The 16,852-nt window shown below is 38.3% G+C and overlaps 1 protein-coding gene across 1 annotated transcript; it reads left to right on the forward strand.

Moving 5' to 3' along the window:
* The first annotated feature begins 675 nt into the window (after window positions 1–675).
* Window positions 676–15,702, forward strand: LOC102218471 (PC-esterase domain-containing protein 1A-like). Its single transcript, XM_023346634.1, is given in 10 exon segments — window positions 676–742; window positions 1,925–2,004; window positions 3,547–3,779; window positions 6,516–6,686; window positions 9,131–9,203; window positions 9,205–9,331; window positions 10,455–10,736; window positions 12,944–13,069; window positions 13,181–13,279; window positions 15,053–15,702. Coding segments are annotated over 10 exon segments (1,395 nt in total). The 3' UTR covers window positions 15,190–15,702.
* Window positions 15,703–16,852: the final 1,150 nt, after the last annotated feature.

Below are 16,852 nucleotides of genomic sequence, written 5' to 3' on the forward strand. Positions count from 1 at the left end.
CTCTGACTGAGGGTCTCTGTCTTAGTGATGACAGCTCACAGCACCTGTCTGACTGAACATGTCATCCTGAATGTTCTGCTGATCTAAGTCTTATTGAAAACATTGCTCGATAGATAGACAGAGGATTATAAAAACAGTGTGGATGTCTTCAACATGTGGAGCGACAGTCCCACCAGCCTGCAGAGTTTTGAAGTGATTCTAAACAATGAAGTTGCTTGCTGAATCCATTTTTTGCCACATTTCTGTTTGCCTTGGGTGTTTTTCACTTATGGTCCTAAACCTTTGATCAGCTGATGAACAGTGTATGTAGTTTAAATGGAGTTCTCTATTGCTCCTTTATTTAAAAGCAGGTTACTACCTGATTGTGAACCAGCAGGACTTTTTTATTTTGATCAGAACTGTGTAGTTTTAAGTGTAAGTAAGCCTGTTGCAGCTTGTATTTCCAAACCAAGATGCTTCCTCGCAATCAATTATGAACATTATTCTGACCTGGTGTTTAAGTGCGTTTATGCAATAAATGTGGAATTCATAGCACTTATTTCTTAAGACTGTACAAAAAAACATTAATATTGGTGGACATAATGTCTTTTTTAATTAGATGAGATGACGATGCATTATATTTGTTCCCTCAGTCTCAACCATCAGTGCTGTGAAAGCCGATCAGCTATGAGCTCCATGGTAACAAAGAGCCAAGCCAGGCAGCTTTTACACAACAAGTTTGTGGTCATTCTAGGTGGTTCGGGTGAGTAATAAAATATTGTTCAAAATCAGTTGTACATATTTAATTCTACAAATCTCAAATATATTGTTTATTTCCAAAGCAAAGCACATATATTTAATAATTGTCTCTTGGCAAAAGTTTTGACAGTGACACAAATATTTTTCCAACATTTTGGTATCAAATCTTATGTAAATTTTTAGATGATTCTGTGTTCTTTCTCATTATGTCTGTTTAAATATTGTATACTAAACTTTGACAGTCAAAGCTCACACTGTAGTTTTTCTCACCATGGGTAATTAGATTGCTGGAAATTGGATTAGCAATTCAGTAAAAACAAACATCCTGCCATGCTAAGACTGTGGCAGCATAAAAAACATTTTTCTGAATCAAAAATAATCTCTGCATGAAATGTTCAGTTCAGAAAGATGTTTAAGAGTCCCAGATATGCAGTCAGAATGTTGCCACCAGAGCAACAGCAGCTGCAAGTCAGTGTGTGGTCAACTTCGACCACAGTAAGTTGACAACAACCACAGCAGCAAAGAAGTGCTTTGTCCAAGAAAAAGATCAAGAATAGACTGAAATACTGCAGAAGATGCAGCACAAGAGATTGGTGTGTCTGACAAATCCTAGATGATGGTGGCTCTCCAAGGTTGCTCAACACATTTAGAAAATTATTTGTCCAGTTAAGAAAAAGCGAGGGCCTTCCATAAATCCTGACGTAATCCATGTGTGCATTTTTTTTTTTGAATGACCAGGGATGGGTACTTAGAATTTTGTTTAATGTCATTGATAAGAATAAACGTTGGAATCAAATTTAAAATACAACAACTTTGTCCAACAATCCAGGAGCAATCTGTTAATGATCTGTGTATTTTCCAGCATGATAAAGCACCATGGCTTAAAGATCACAACACAAAACATATATTCTGACATAAATTTGGTTATTGCTAATTAAATGTTTTACATTTATATTCAGTAAGTCATAGAAAACATCATTTAAAAATAGTTAAAACCACAACACTTGTGTTGCAGCCAAAGCTTTTGGCCATAACCAGTTTAATGAGGCAGAATGCCAGATACAGTCTTCCAGTGTAGCAGCTGTGTGCATGATTTACATTCTCAGCTGCCTGTCTGCTGTTCAAGCTCTAATGTTTCATTTTAACTGCTCTGATCTGATTCCTGTTGTTTGTTCTTCCATTCCAGTGCAACGCTCCATGTATAAAGACCTGGTGGTGTTGCTTCAGACGGATCACCACCTTACCCTATCTCAACTCAAGTCCAAAGTAAATCTTTCTTCTCCCTTGTCTTTACCACAAAATGATGGAATCCATTCTGCTGTCACACTTAAGCATAAAGTGTGACAAATACCTCACACATTAATCCAAAAGTTTAGATGTCACCTATGCCATATTCTGCCAGAAATCACACACTCAACATATAACAAGGAGATCTTTACACTGTCATAAACAAAAAGCACAAACACTTGGAGCTACTGTGTTCATTACTAGTAATAGATACATGGTCCAATAATTTAATCCATCAACCATTTTCTTGAATATTTAATTGGTGGCAGAAACAGATTTTTTTCACTGTTGATTTAGGGCTGTAATAATTCCTCGAATAATTCATGTACCTCCATTGTTAAAACATTTTTCTGGCAAATTATTTGCCTTCGAAGCTTCGTTAAATTATGTTCCAGTTCCAGTTTGCAAAGTTTGGTCCGAGGAATGCGGGGGTATTTCATTGACTGATGCTTAAATGATGGAAGAACAAAATATGTCTTTGTTCTGCCTTACACTCCAGTGTCTCAAGAGTTCCATGAGCTCTGACAATATCTGAAACAGCTGCTGTAGATGGCAAGACAAAAGCTGCCTAGATAAATGTGCTTAATGGACAATGAGGAAAGATCAATCAGTTCTTGCTGCTAAGACAAAGAGGAGGATTTTGGGATTCTCAAAAAGATCTATTGTTGGAATATTGAATGGTGTTGATCATACTTTGGTCACAATTCATATAAAATACCCTGGACCAATTGTAAGCGTGGTTCCAAGATTAAAAATAGATAAATATTTTAATGGAAAAGAAGAGAAGGCTGAAACAGGACTATGCTGGCCTTAGACACTTCTTAAATGATTTTGGTTAAAAGCTGTTCAAATAAGTTAGACTGCCGAGGGGGAAATGGTAAAATAAATTAGCACAATGTTTGTGTGAGAGCACAAACACTCACACAAAACCCTGATGAACAGTTAAATAAAAATCCCTCATAGCTGGTCTCTTAAGCACTAAAATGGCTACAATTCCACTTATCTAACAAAGTAACTCGGAGGACTGGGATGCTAGGATTTCCTCTCTAAAAGAAACAAACTCCTTGAACTGTCTGAAATAACTAATCAAACCTATATCTGAAGCAAAACTGTAAACTTTTAAAATGTTGCAAAAAAAAAGGAATGAAAATGAGATATTTCCATCTACTGGCTTGGATAGTCCAAATGATTTTGAAGGCTTGTCCAAAACACCTTGTGTTTCACAAAACACATTCCTTCCATTCCCAGGACAAGGTCGGAAGGTTATAATCACATTCACTGCAGACAAAAAGAGGTCAAGTTTAGGTGATCTTTCTGGACAAACAAATGAACATCTGTGTACACAGGCCAAAAACAGTCTGTTTTTATAGACATACTGTAGACTAGCCAGGTTCTGATTGTCTATGCGCTTTTGTCTTTAGCTTTACCATAAGAAATTTCATTTGATTTTATGATAAGAGTTTTGTATGAACTGAAATGAGATAATCCAAATTATTTGTAACTTATCTTTCTGTGACCCAGGGTGAGTTTTCCTTTGAGAAGGACACTCTGGTTGAAGGAGGTTGCTTGGGTCCAATGACAAATGGGACAAAATACAAAGAGGTCAGGCAGTACCGCTCCAGCCACCACTTGTTGCGATATTACTTCCTGACAAGAATCCACTCTCCATACATGAAGAGCATTTTGGAGGACTTTCGGCACGGACTGAAACCAGATGTTGTGATCGTCAGCTCTTGTGTCTGGGACCTCACCAGGTAACATGACTATTTTAGTCCAATTTATCTATGGAGTGAAAGAAGGAATCCATGGTATAAACAAATACTACTAACCAGCAGTACAACCTTGACTGTTGTTGCCTGGTACTTTCATAATGATCCACACCTGAAACATGACTGAGACATAATATTTCCCAATAGGAAGCAACAATAATTCAATTGGCTCACAGGATGGCTGGTTAAGCCAATGACTTGAAACTGCAATAGTCCTCTTAAAATGCTTTTCCACTGGAGCTGTGGACCACTGATATGCTGTCTGCTATCAGAGAGCTGCTCAGTACAGAGGAGCATAATTATGAATTTTCAGGAGTAGTGGCAGGAACACATGTGTTAAGTTTTGGAGTGGAATGACCGTGATTTAGCAACACTGCTAGCAGCTCATTGCTCTGAAGAACAAACAGCAATAAAGAAGAGAGAAACTGTGAAGCTGTGGTCAGCATTCTGTCTGAGTGGCAGTTTAATGGAACTACATAGTATTAGCTGGAGATTTGAATTTTCCTTTTCCTTTGAATAAAATAAATAAAGTCCATGAGTGGCTATTGGTTTACATCTTTTGACTGCATTATCTAAATCCTAAAGGTTGCACATTTAAAACGGTAAAGTGCCAGAATTTAATTAAATTGTTATGCATAGCTGAACAATCAGCTATGCATAAGATAATGAGCCTTTGCCATTATGTTTGGGCCAGCAATGAATTTTTGTAAGACAAAATAAAATATCTGGGTTTATTTGAGTCCATCAGAACCAGAACCTGGAGGTTTTGCATTACGGAGTGTTGCTGCAAACATCAGGAGAGTTGATCACAGCTGCTGTACTCCACAATAGTGAAGAATACCATGTAATGGAGAAGCTCTCTACCTGGGATAGAACAGAACTGCACATTAACTGGTTGGTTAGTGTTTGACTTGTCAGTAGAAAAGCACCTTTAGTGTGATATTCAAGATATTTATGAGCTTGGTTCTCTCAACCCAGGACTAGAACTGTAGGAACTCTATGAAAGCCTAAACTTCTTTAAGAAACAAGCAAAAAAGCCCAGTTTCCTGTTGGTTTGGCACTAAGGACTGGCATGTACTGGATGAAAACCTACACCAACATGGTGGTTTCATTCCTGCTTCATCTTAGTAAAATTTTTCAGCATTTTAGTAGCAAATTGACAAAAGTAATTTGTTCAAATGTGAGATTGAATATTAACTTTTCTGTTCGATTGCTCCTGCTTGCTCTGGTATCTTTTTATATTTTAAGCCAAGATGAGGCAGGAAAAACAATGAGCTGCTTGAAGGTGCATAAGAACACCATATGCATCTTTAATTATGATTTGTTTGAAATAATTTTCACCAAGGCAGGGCACTTCAAATGTAACATTTTCTCTAACAAATTCCCACGTCATTCCAGATATTATCACATGGAAAATATTAGATATGCACCATTTGTTTATAACCTCCCAATTAATGGCTGCTGGGGTTAGCTCAAGTCCCCTCAACTGTTAACTTTGTGGTTTTAAACAAACATGTCATGGAAACTGGAAATAGAAGTGACAGTCTGTTTTTTTTGTGCAAGTACAGAAGACAAACAAATCGAATCTTGTCTCAAAACATTATAAATGGCACATTTATCTCGGTATATCGAGAGCTTCTCTGCAAGGACTCCAAGAAGGGTGCATAATCTAAACTGTCATTCGGCCGGTAAAAGCACAAACAGTCAGAACCCGTCCCTCCACCCGTACCCAGAGGGAGCCTACCCTCTCGTTCACCAGGGTAAACCACAACATACAGGCACCAAGATAGGGAGCAACCAGTATGCCCACTCCTGCCCAGCACCTCTCACCATGGGCAACTGCAAAGTGAAAGTATGTCCAGCCCCTCTCAAGGAGACTGGTTCCATACATATGTCGAGGTGAGACCGACTATTTCTAGCCGCAACCTCTCAACCTCACACACCAGCTCCAGCTCCTTCCTCACCAGAGAGGTGACATTCCCAAGAGCCAGCTTCTGCAACCGAGAATCGGACCACCAGGGACCACCCATCCCACACTGCATCCGACCCCTTTGGTCCCTCCCACAGGTGGTGGGCCCATGGGAAAGGGGACCCACGTCTCCTCTTCGGGCTGAGCCCGGCTGGGCTCCATGGGTAGAAGCCCGGCCACCAGGTGCTTGCCAACGTGCCTCTCCTCCAGGCCTTGCTCCAGAGTGGGGCCCCAGTGACCCACGTCTGGGTGAGGGAACACTAGATCCATTGTTATTGCTCATCATAAGGGGTCTTCAGGCTGCGCTCAGTCTGGTTCCTCACCTAGGACCTGTCTGCCTTAGGTGCCCCTGCCAGGGGCATAAAGCCCCAGACAGCATAGCGCCTAGGATCACTGGGGCACTCAAACCCCTCCACCACGATAAGGTGGCAGCCCACAGAGAGGCTTTGATTCTGCCTTGTTGCTGAAATTTCTTGTACAAATAAACTTGATTGATTAACTTGGTGTGGTAAAGGAAAGCCAGATATTTTCTTTAACATCAGACATTTGCTACTCCTATCATGTGAATGAAATAATGAGCTTCTTAACAGCTTGAGTCTTTCATTATTTTAACTTTTATTACCACACATAATTTTTTAAAAAGCCAAAGTTTTATACAAGGTAACTTTTTTTTCTACAAAATCAATCCTTACAGATAAACCTATAACCTGTTCAGTTCACAGAAATCTAAATCTCTTTATTTTTAATCACAGGTATGGCCTGCAGAGTGTTGCTGAATACAAAGAGAACCTCATCAGATTTTTTAGTGAGATCAAAACGATTGCTTGCCACAATTGTCTCATCGTTTGGGTTCTGGCCATGCTGCTTGGAAGCAAGATCAAGGGTGGATTCCTGGCACCTGAAGTAAGGGTCATTATCACATGGTTTTAGCATGGGGTCCCATTAAAAATTTAGATTTTAACAATTATACAAAACTGTTTGTTCTTGAAACTGAATCATTATGGCTGCAGTAGTTCTGCAGATATTGGACGTATGAAATATAAACGTTCACACTGCTTAGAAATAGCCCTAGGAGATACTGGACTTTCCAGGACAACTTGAGAAGTATGAATTACTGGCTTCAGCTTGTGCTGCTCATCATCTGTACTGTGATTATTCAGAACAGAATGAATAATGACGTCAGCTCTGTCCATCACTGTGGGGTTTGGCTCGGTTCATCCACAGAACAGGACAGGTCCAATTTGCAATGAACAATTAGGTCTATCAAGAGGATCATCAGGGCAGACCTTCCTTCCATCCCAGACTTGTACGGGTCAGAGGTTAGGAAAACAGCAGTTAACATCTCTGCAGATGACACACATCCTGGATACAAACTGCATATTTGTACTTCCACAGCCTGCCCTTCTTTTATTCCCTTATATAAAAAGTGGCTGTACATAAACATACATATATACTGTTCCTTCTTTAGTTTATCCCTCTAAAGTTTATCTGTTTGTACTTGATGTCTGTAAGCTGTGAGCATTTAAAGCCAAGGTCAAATTTCTTGTTTGTTCACACAGTCTTAGCCATGGATTTTGATTCTGAAAAACATCAGCATTGTTGGGCTTCAGCATTCACTGGATTTTTCCTGCATAGGCCTGGGTCTGAGGAGGAGAATGGTGAGGAAAAAATCAAGAAATCAGACAGAAAGCATACCAGTCATGTCATTTCTAATCTGTCCACTGATCACATGATCTGGTATAAGGCAGAATTAATGATGGACTGTGGAGGACCTAACGTTTTATGCACAACTCTTAGTTTTTTTGTGTAAATATTACTTCTGGATTTTCTCTTTCTCTAATAATAATTATACAAATTACATCCAAAAATAAGAAAAATAAACAATTCCACTGTAAAAGAAATGCAGTCAGCTAATGGCAACAGTAGAAAGTGGAATAATTTCGCAAGATCCAAGGCTGTCACATTTCACATGTTAAGTTTTAATTTAAAAAAGTAACGATTGAAAGAGCAACTCTTGACAGATCAGTAGAGCAGATGTTTAAATTAGCTAATCAACCACTGCTATGTTCTGAAAATCACTTGTAAATGATTGCAAATTAACCACCAACCATGAAAACATGATACTGTAACAGACTGTTCTGTTCTTTGTGTGGGAAATGTTTCTGTGTTTATGGTGTTGAATCCTGATACTTGAACATAACCTCTGCTGTCATTTAGTATATTTGTTGTCACTTGGTTGCTATGGCAACAAATCTGTGTGTAGCACAGAGAAAAGTGAGAAAAGTGAGAAAAAAAGAATACAAGTTTTTTTTTCTTAAACGTTCAAGGGTTTTTCTACATTATTTTTTCTTTGCTGTGGTACACTGCAGCTGCTGTAGTTTCTGCAAGTTCAATGAAAGACTAAAGCTAGACTAAATGCCTTGTTTGTAGCACAGTGCAATATTCATCAGTCATCTGATAAAATATAAATTTAACTATTTAACAACTCCTAAAGCAGTTATGTAAAATAAATTATTTTTTAATAAAGACATTTTTTTAGTAATTGCATCGTGACAGAACTGACAGAAGTCAAACTGATTAGATTTAGAGGTAGAATACACATCAAAGCATCAGCCATTTTCTCAGCTTTAAGTCATATTTAAAGAATTGTATTAGAAATAAGAATGCTACAAACATGTTTGTCACTAATTCACACACAAAGGATGGAAAAATCTGGGAACCTGATTTAAATGTGTTAGCAAAAAAACATTATAAAAATTGTATGTATTATTGTTATTATTATTAAATGACTGCATCACTTCATGGCTATCCAAAGCATACAGTGAATTTTTAAGATCATTCAATCATGAGTTTGGCTAGAGTCCTCTATGTGAGATGCTGGGAGAAAGTAGAAATGTAGGAGTGGTAAAAGAAGTGTTTTTGTTGTTTTTTTCCTTTCAGTTCCTAACAAACAAAAACCTTCCTGTTTAAGAGAAATGTTGGTGTTTTTATATATATATATATATATATATATATATATATATATATTAATTTCACTTTGAGGTTAATGTTTTTAGGTTCATACAGGTGAATGTGAAAATTCTTTCACATTCACTTGTTTATGAGATTAAGCAAAATATAATTATAATTGCATTTTGACTATGTACTGATGCAGACTAATTAAAAATTTAATAATTTCTTAAAGTCGATTGGAGATCAAATCATTGATTTCTCAGAATACTTTCTCTAAGGATTAGGATTTGTTTTGAACCAGCTCCATTAAAATTAACTGAACTAAACAGAAATATCCGTTTTCCACATTCTGCTCTGCAGGTCAGCCATTTGGGTCCCATGCTGCATTATGACATCATTGATGTCATAATGCCAGCTTCATCTACAGTATGAAGCTGGCAGATTTCATTGGCTTGGATGTTGTGTATCTGCATTTTTACTTCCGCCACAGCCTCCACCACCACATGCCAGGACGGGATCCACTGGGACGCGGTGACCCACCGAAGGATCAGCAGCCTCCTGCTCAGGCATGTCGCTGATGCATGGGGAGTCGAGCTCTACAGCCGTCCACAGCAAGGTCAGCACACAAGCTGAATAATGTAGACCATATTACAATGATATGGTCTGATCTCAGTAAGACATCAGACCATATCACAATGGTATGGTCTGATGTCTTACTGAGGATTTTTCTCTGAACCTGAATCTGTCTGTTCAGACCTTGTTGTTTCAACATCATTAATTGCTGATACAATCTGCTGTCTAGAGGATTTATTTAGAACAGTCCAAGTGTGCCACTCATTGACCAAACAAAAAAGTGATGAAATAAAATTATATTTCATGTGTAGAAACGGTATAATGACCATTCAAACCTCACAAACATAGTTTACTTGGAGTGAAATTTATGTCCAGACTTGGGGTTTCCAGTCAGATAAGGTCTACCAGGGACCCTTCAGAATCTCCTGCCTGGTCTTCTGTTGGCTCAGGGTCATGATACTTTGAATTAAAAAAAAATTCAAATGTACAAGCATGGACCTAAGAGGAGAAACAAAGGGTGCAATGAGCATAATGCCAGACAGTGTTATTAGACTGGAGCTTTCTGAGTCAAATAGCTGCAGTGTTTGGAAAGAATCTGTGTTAAAACCTGGAATGGACTGAATTGCCTTTAGTTTTTTCCTGAACTGAACTTCAGCAGTTGGGAACTATAAGTAATGCATTAAACTGCATTTGTATTTTGTGTGTTGCATGTGATATTTGTTGCTTTTGTGCATGTGTGCCAGACTCAACATCTGTGGGCCAAATCTGGTCATCCATAGGTATTTATGCGGCCCTCAAGTCTCACAAGGTCATGTAAATATAATTTCAAGATTACAGTTGTGTGAATAAATATTATTTTAACAGTCAAATCAAATCAGGTTTTATTTGTATAGTAACAAATTACATCAATATAAAAATATGTTCAAGAGTTAATTTTAAGAAGAGGAATACAGCGAAATATATAATATTGTAATTGTAATACATAGTTTTATTAATACATTCAGCCATAGCCATGTTCCTTCCTTGGCACATTATTAGGTCAGACATTTAACCCCCAGTTGTTGATCAATGTATGTGTGTGTTTGATGGGTGAAGTGAAGGGAGCTCTGGTGTGTGTGTGTGTAGAATGTGATGTAACAATTGATGGATTTTATTTTCTGCCTCAGTATCTCTGCATCACAGAGGAGGATTGGAACGCTGTCAGATTGCACCTCATTGGTTCTTCCAACGACCCCCTCCTCACTCAGGTTTGAAAACTAAAACAGAGTTGGCCCAGTTTGATTTACATAATGCAAGTTGCATGAAATATTATTTATATCTGCTATGTAGATACATTAAAATTTTCATACAAGTGTTCACCCCAGAACTTCCCCAGAGCTGTTGGAGTCATCGCAAGTGGCAGCACAGCGACACATTGGACAGGTTCCAGCTTCCTCCACCAATCACAGGTGAGGCACAAGTTTCATGTCTTCATATCTAACATATAATTTGTCTTGCATTCCTTTTAAAACATATACTGTACACTCCAACGTTTTCATATTTTATCACAAAATCATGAACTTAAATGTATTTTTTGAGATTCTGTAGAATAGAAACAAAATATTACTTCAGCTTCAAAAACAAATCTGGAAAGTGTGGTGTGCATTTTTATTCCATCCCCTTCGTAACTACTAACAGCTGCAAGCCTTTTAGAGTGACTTCCAGCTTTCTAGATTAGAGACTGAAATTTGTGTTAATTTTTCTTCGATAGTTTTGACAGAGAGTTTTATTCATGGAGCCTCTGTGAACATCACCTTTTGCATTTAAGACTGGACTGTGGTGTAAGCTGTGTCATTGTATCTCTGTCTGGAAGTTCAGGCTGGTTGTCCGCTGGATGTTAAACCTCCATCCTCAGGTCTCCTCCAGCCTCTGACATTTATTCCTCCAGGATTGTCCTGGTTTTAGCAACAGAATGTGGCACTTTTGACCAAATAAAAAAACAATTGTAATGTCAAGGTGAAAACTCATTTCCACAAAATGTCAATTGGATAAATTGATGTAAGATAAAATGATGTAAGATAAAATAAGGGAATGTTCACCCCTTAAATTCACTGACCTAATTCAACAGATGTCCAGCCAATTGGTCCTACTAGTTTTACAAAGACTACATACTGTAGAATGGAGACTCAGTAGTTGAGTCATCAGTATTCCAGCCTAACACTACAGCATGAAGACAATAAGCAAATCAGAGAAAAGCTCATTGAAACTTTAAGTTGGGATGTTGGTGACAACGCTGGTAGGAGTTTGCCCCCCAAAATAGGGCTGCCAGTTCAATTCCTGCTCCGTCCACCTCTGTCATTGTGTCCTTGGCCGAGACACTTCACCCGTCTTGCCTGCTGCTGGTCAGAGCGCCTGATGGCTCTGCTGCATGGCAGCTTTACTTCTGTCAGACTGATCGAGGACAGCTGTGGCTACTATCCAGTAGCTTGCCACCATCAGCATGTGTATGTGTGTGTAAATGACTCAATACATTGAGTCATTTACTCAATGTATTGAGTAAATGACTCAATTTACTCAATTTCACTACAGTGAAGTGCTTTTGGGTTCTCTGGATTTGATAAGATACTGTACAAGTACAAACCTCTTATCATTTACTAAAATATCTCTAGAGTTCAGTTAGATCATCATCAGTAAATGGGGGTAATGCGGTAAATATGTCTAGATCAGGCTTTTTTTTTATTTGTTTTTGTCAAAAAGATTAATTTAGTTTAGCTTGATTGACTTGTAAAAGGTAAACAAGAGGGGGAATGATTTTTATATACATCAGCCAAGGAGTGGTTTTAACTTGGATACAGGAAATTATTGCAATTCACATTCATAAGGGTTATACAACTATAACTCCCCTCACTTTCCAGAGTCTGTGGTGCAGCTTTTCAGGTCACAATAACTCACTAAGCGGGTTTCAAGCAGATTCTGCTTTATTATTATGGGGACTAAACTTTCTTCTTAACATGAGAGCATAAACTTGGTTTTCCAGAACACTGGATTTCACCTTTTCTAGTTGTGGAGGAAAACTAGAGCATGGAAGGAATGTGAAGAGGCCGTGCAGAAAGAAGTTCATCTGGCTTAAAGAAGGAGATATCTTAACATCACTAAATGTTGAACGAAGCACTTTGAGGATTTCTTTAATCTGACCATTATTTTCACAGCTGCAGAAGATTCAGGAGAGGCGAGTCCATTACCTTGACAGATGTAGCTGAGCTCTCCTGGGGGGTGACATTATGTAGGGGAAGCTTCGTCTCACTGTCTGCTGCTTAAAGTGCAATAGGCTCAGCTGCAATTCCCTGATTGATTTTTCTTTTTTTTTTTACTAGTGAAGACACAGTTGCACTAATCTAACGTAAAGACATGAAGCGGTTTTTCTGTCTCCTGTTTTTATTTGAGTTCAAAACACCCCCAAAGTTTCTTGCATGGTTTCATGTTTTGAAAAAAGTGTAGCAAATGTCACACTGCAGATTCAGAGGCCTTGATAGTCCAGAGAACCAGTTGGACCCAACTCAGCCAAATATAGAGACTGGATCTCTTCAGAGCCTTTAGGATTGAATCTATTATCTTGGCATGTTTGTGTGATGGATAAAAACAAACTCTGTCATCCATTCTCTGACATCTTAATCAGAGTTGTGTTGCACGTGTCAATGTTCCAGCAGCTGCCCAGCATGCATGCTGTCTACACCAGATCCATCACTGCAGCGCTTCTCTTCCACCAGAGGCCGTCCATTTTCCACTCAGTCTCCTCAGCCAGGTGACGTTTCCCTGCTGCTGAACCATGACCTCCTTTTTTCCACACAGCAGCAAGTTCTGGTCATTTCATCGGAGTTGCAACCATTTCCTCTCCTTTCCTTTTTCCTGACAGGTCTTCAGACGCTGCCTTGTGTCAGAATGTTGCAGTCACATCAGTACCGGCCTCAGATCAGAGCAGAGCGCTCCCACATGGGCCCCCAGCTCCGTTCCGGTGAGCAATGCTTCCTGACTCCACCTCAGGAACAATGAAGCTGAACATTTGTTTGGTTTTACCAACTGATTAAGATGCCAGGCTTCTATCCAGGGACATCCTGATCACATTTTGAAACTCTGATCATATTTGTCCAAACACCTGTTGCTTCTGCTGCTCCTTCAGATAATTTATTGTTGTTGATTTAACTGTCCTGAAATCAGTACCCTTGAAAAGAAGAGGGGGAGGCAAAAGAAAGAGCTGAAATGCTTCAAAATTTGACAGTGTACATCATTTACTCCATAGTTAACTGGAATTGCTTTGAAATATGTCATAAGCCGAATTATGAAGTCATATAAAACATATGAAACATACTGATGTTAGCCTGACTAAATAGAAGTAAGATTTTTTTATAGATTGTAGCAGTATGAGCTGAGTCAGAAGCTGAGTTTTTCAGGCAACACTTCATAATTAAGCTGTGTAGTTTTCCTGACTGAGTTAACCACATGAAGCAGCAGCTTATGAACCAGCAATGTTGGAGAAAAAAATATGAAAATTCCACTAGAACCTCCTCAGTGCAGCACAACCCAGGTCAACTTTACACATGTCAGGAGGTTTTCCTGTATGACTGAGTAACAGCTGTAGTGGGTCAGGTCTTCAGTAACCAGGTTTCCATTAAAAACTGTAATTATAAAAATAAATTTACATCGCATGAGTCAAGTTATCAGCAACCAGATGTTACTGCTGACAAATACAACAGGAAGTGGTTGGAGGAGGATGTCACAGCATGTTTATAATGTCTTATTACATGAACAAATTTAATATTTAATTGCATTTATTTAATGGCAACAACGCAATTGCAAAACTGTGTTTTTTCAACATTAGCAAAATATCAACAAAGTTTTGCATACGTTTGTAATGGGAGCGACGCTGCAGTTCAGCAGTCTGAAAAGTAATGCAGGGGGATCTGTATGTGATACATAATGGAAGCTGTTGAACATTTGGCTCATTCTGTGGCATTTTGTCAGATTCAAAAGAAAAGAGCCAGAAAAGAGAGACAGAGTGTCGCAATGCAACCGGTGACTTTACTCCCTAACCAGTGACCAACTTCTGACATCATGTTTTCAGCCTGACTCAGCACGCTGACTGGACATCGGTCAATATACAACATCTACAGTCTCCTCTCGGCAGTTTCTAGCTCCAAACATGGCTAGTTAGCAGGACATTCAGTCATTAATGTTCTAGTTTCCCTTTTCCTCTTTGTTTGAGCACTTAGCTACTATTTTTGTTTGTTAGCTTCACCCTCATAAAACGACAAGGTTCTGTTTTATGAGCTACATTAAACTATATCACTGAATTGGTATTTTATGTTATTTTTTCACTTTTGCTATTTACCCCGTTTAACTATTATTATTCCATAGTTCTTAGTTCATTAGCTGAAGACAGAGTAGCAGATTAGCTGTCACAGGTTCTGTCAGGTATTTTCTGGATCAATCAATCGATCAAATTTTATTTGTATAGCACATTTCAGCAGCAAGGCATTTCAAAGTGCTTTACATCATAACAAACACAGAAACACAATGCAATATATTTTTGTCTTGTTTCTAGAAGTATTAAGATGGCTTGTGAGATAAATATTCTCTTTATCCTGACACTTCTTTCCACCAGTTGTTAATTTCCCTTATTTTTTTTATGCATGTACTCCACATATGCTGTCATGATCAAGTGTAAAGAATGAATTCCTTGGAAGAACAGCTGAGGAAGCGGCTTCCTGACCTTTTGTTTTCTGTTCAGATGGACGTTTCCATCCTCATTTTCAGTGTGACACTCGCTTTCTGAGGAGGAGATGGAGAGGAATGGTGAGCAGGAGTCACCCTTACCCCCATCATCCTCTGCGGGTGACATCTAGACATGCTTCTTATGGATGGTGAACTCCAGAAACAGGAACCCATTACTGCAAGGACACAGATACTCTTGGAGCAACTTTTTCCTGTCTGTTGGACAGACTTGATACAGATGTTTAGATCATTATTTGGCTTGAAAAGTAGGTTTTAAAATAGAAATAAAGTTGTTTTTTTTTAAATTATTTGTAGACTGCTTATTATGCCGTTAGTTTTGACCAGACGCTCAGTTTTAGGTGCAGTTAGGATTTTTTCTCAAAGGTTGCCACTAATTTTTCCTAGCTGTCATCATTTTTCCTTTTCATATCATGATGTTCTAACACACATAACACAGAAATGTTATGTGTGTTCTAATAAAACTGTTGTAGGTTTTCTATATATGGTCCTCATGTGTATAGGATAAATATACATTTCTTGTGTGAACCCCCAAATTCTATCATCTCCATAGACAAATGGTGATTCACAGCTCAGCTTTTAGCTCTGTTCATCCTGAAACAGCCAGTAGTTATTTCTTTGGGAACAATTAAAATATGTTTGTATTCATTTACTGTTTCATAATTTCTTGTGTGTATATACAATATAATGTGCTTTTGGCTGCTACTGGGTCAATTAGTGGAATGTATTGAAATTCATTTATAGACCAGTGACTGCTTGTAACTGTTATTTTCAAAGGATTTTAAAATTATACTAGTAATGTCATAATGAATTATTCTGCTGCAGATTTCTGTTTTATATTATTATTAAGTTATATTATTTCCTACACAAACCCTGAAGAAAAGTGAAATTTTAGTTAAAATAGGAAGAAGTGTGGGCACAGCCCTGCTGATCTCAGTCATATGTTTTGGTTTTGCCCCAGGCTTCTCTCCTTTTGGGAGTAAATCTTTAGGACATGTACATTTATATGTAAGAGGAATATTGGTCAAAGTTGTCTAACTGCTCTATTTGGGGTCATTCCTCTGGCTACACCAATAACAACGCAGCAGGCCAATGTCATAACATTTGTTACACTACTTGCAAGACGACTAATATTTTTCAATTGGAAGAGAGCTACTGCTCATAAGCAGTGGGTAGAAGATGTCATGTTTCATCTGAAGCTTGAACATCTGAAACATATAGTCAAGTTCTCCTGATAGCCCAGCCACCCCACCCCTCTTACTAAATGTGTGATGTCAGCACCTGTTGTCCTTTTGCTTTTGTTCGTTTCATTGTTGTTCTTATGTTTAAAACAAATAAGATTTGAATAATGATTCTGATTCTTAGTAACCGGCGTGTAAAATAGGCAGAAGTGGTGACACATGGGCAAACCGTGAGCTGTGTAGGAGGCCTTAGACCTCAGCATGACTGTTACATGCCGACCGTTATTTTTTATTCTGGTAAAATAAATGAAATGCACAATAAAAACATTTAAATAGTTTAAACTAATTTGTCTCTGCCCAACTTCAATATTGCTTGTTGCCAGGACTAATGAAATGGAGGTTTAATCTTAATTAGGTTGTTTATTCTGGTAAAATAAAAGTTAAATTTTAAAAAAATTTAATTAATTGAACTGTTCTTAAGAACAGGGCGGGTCTCTGGTGCCCAGTGTTACTGGTGTGGTGAAGAACAAAGAGGGACGTGGCACTGCAACACTGGTTGAATAAACAAGGGGAAGCTGCAGCCGTTCAGCTAGCATATCAAACTACAAAGTGTCAAA

The sequence above is a fragment of the Xiphophorus maculatus genome, chromosome 14 (genome assembly GCF_002775205.1).
Source record: "Xiphophorus maculatus strain JP 163 A chromosome 14, X_maculatus-5.0-male, whole genome shotgun sequence".
NCBI classification, from domain to species: Eukaryota; Metazoa; Chordata; class Actinopteri; order Cyprinodontiformes; family Poeciliidae; genus Xiphophorus; species Xiphophorus maculatus.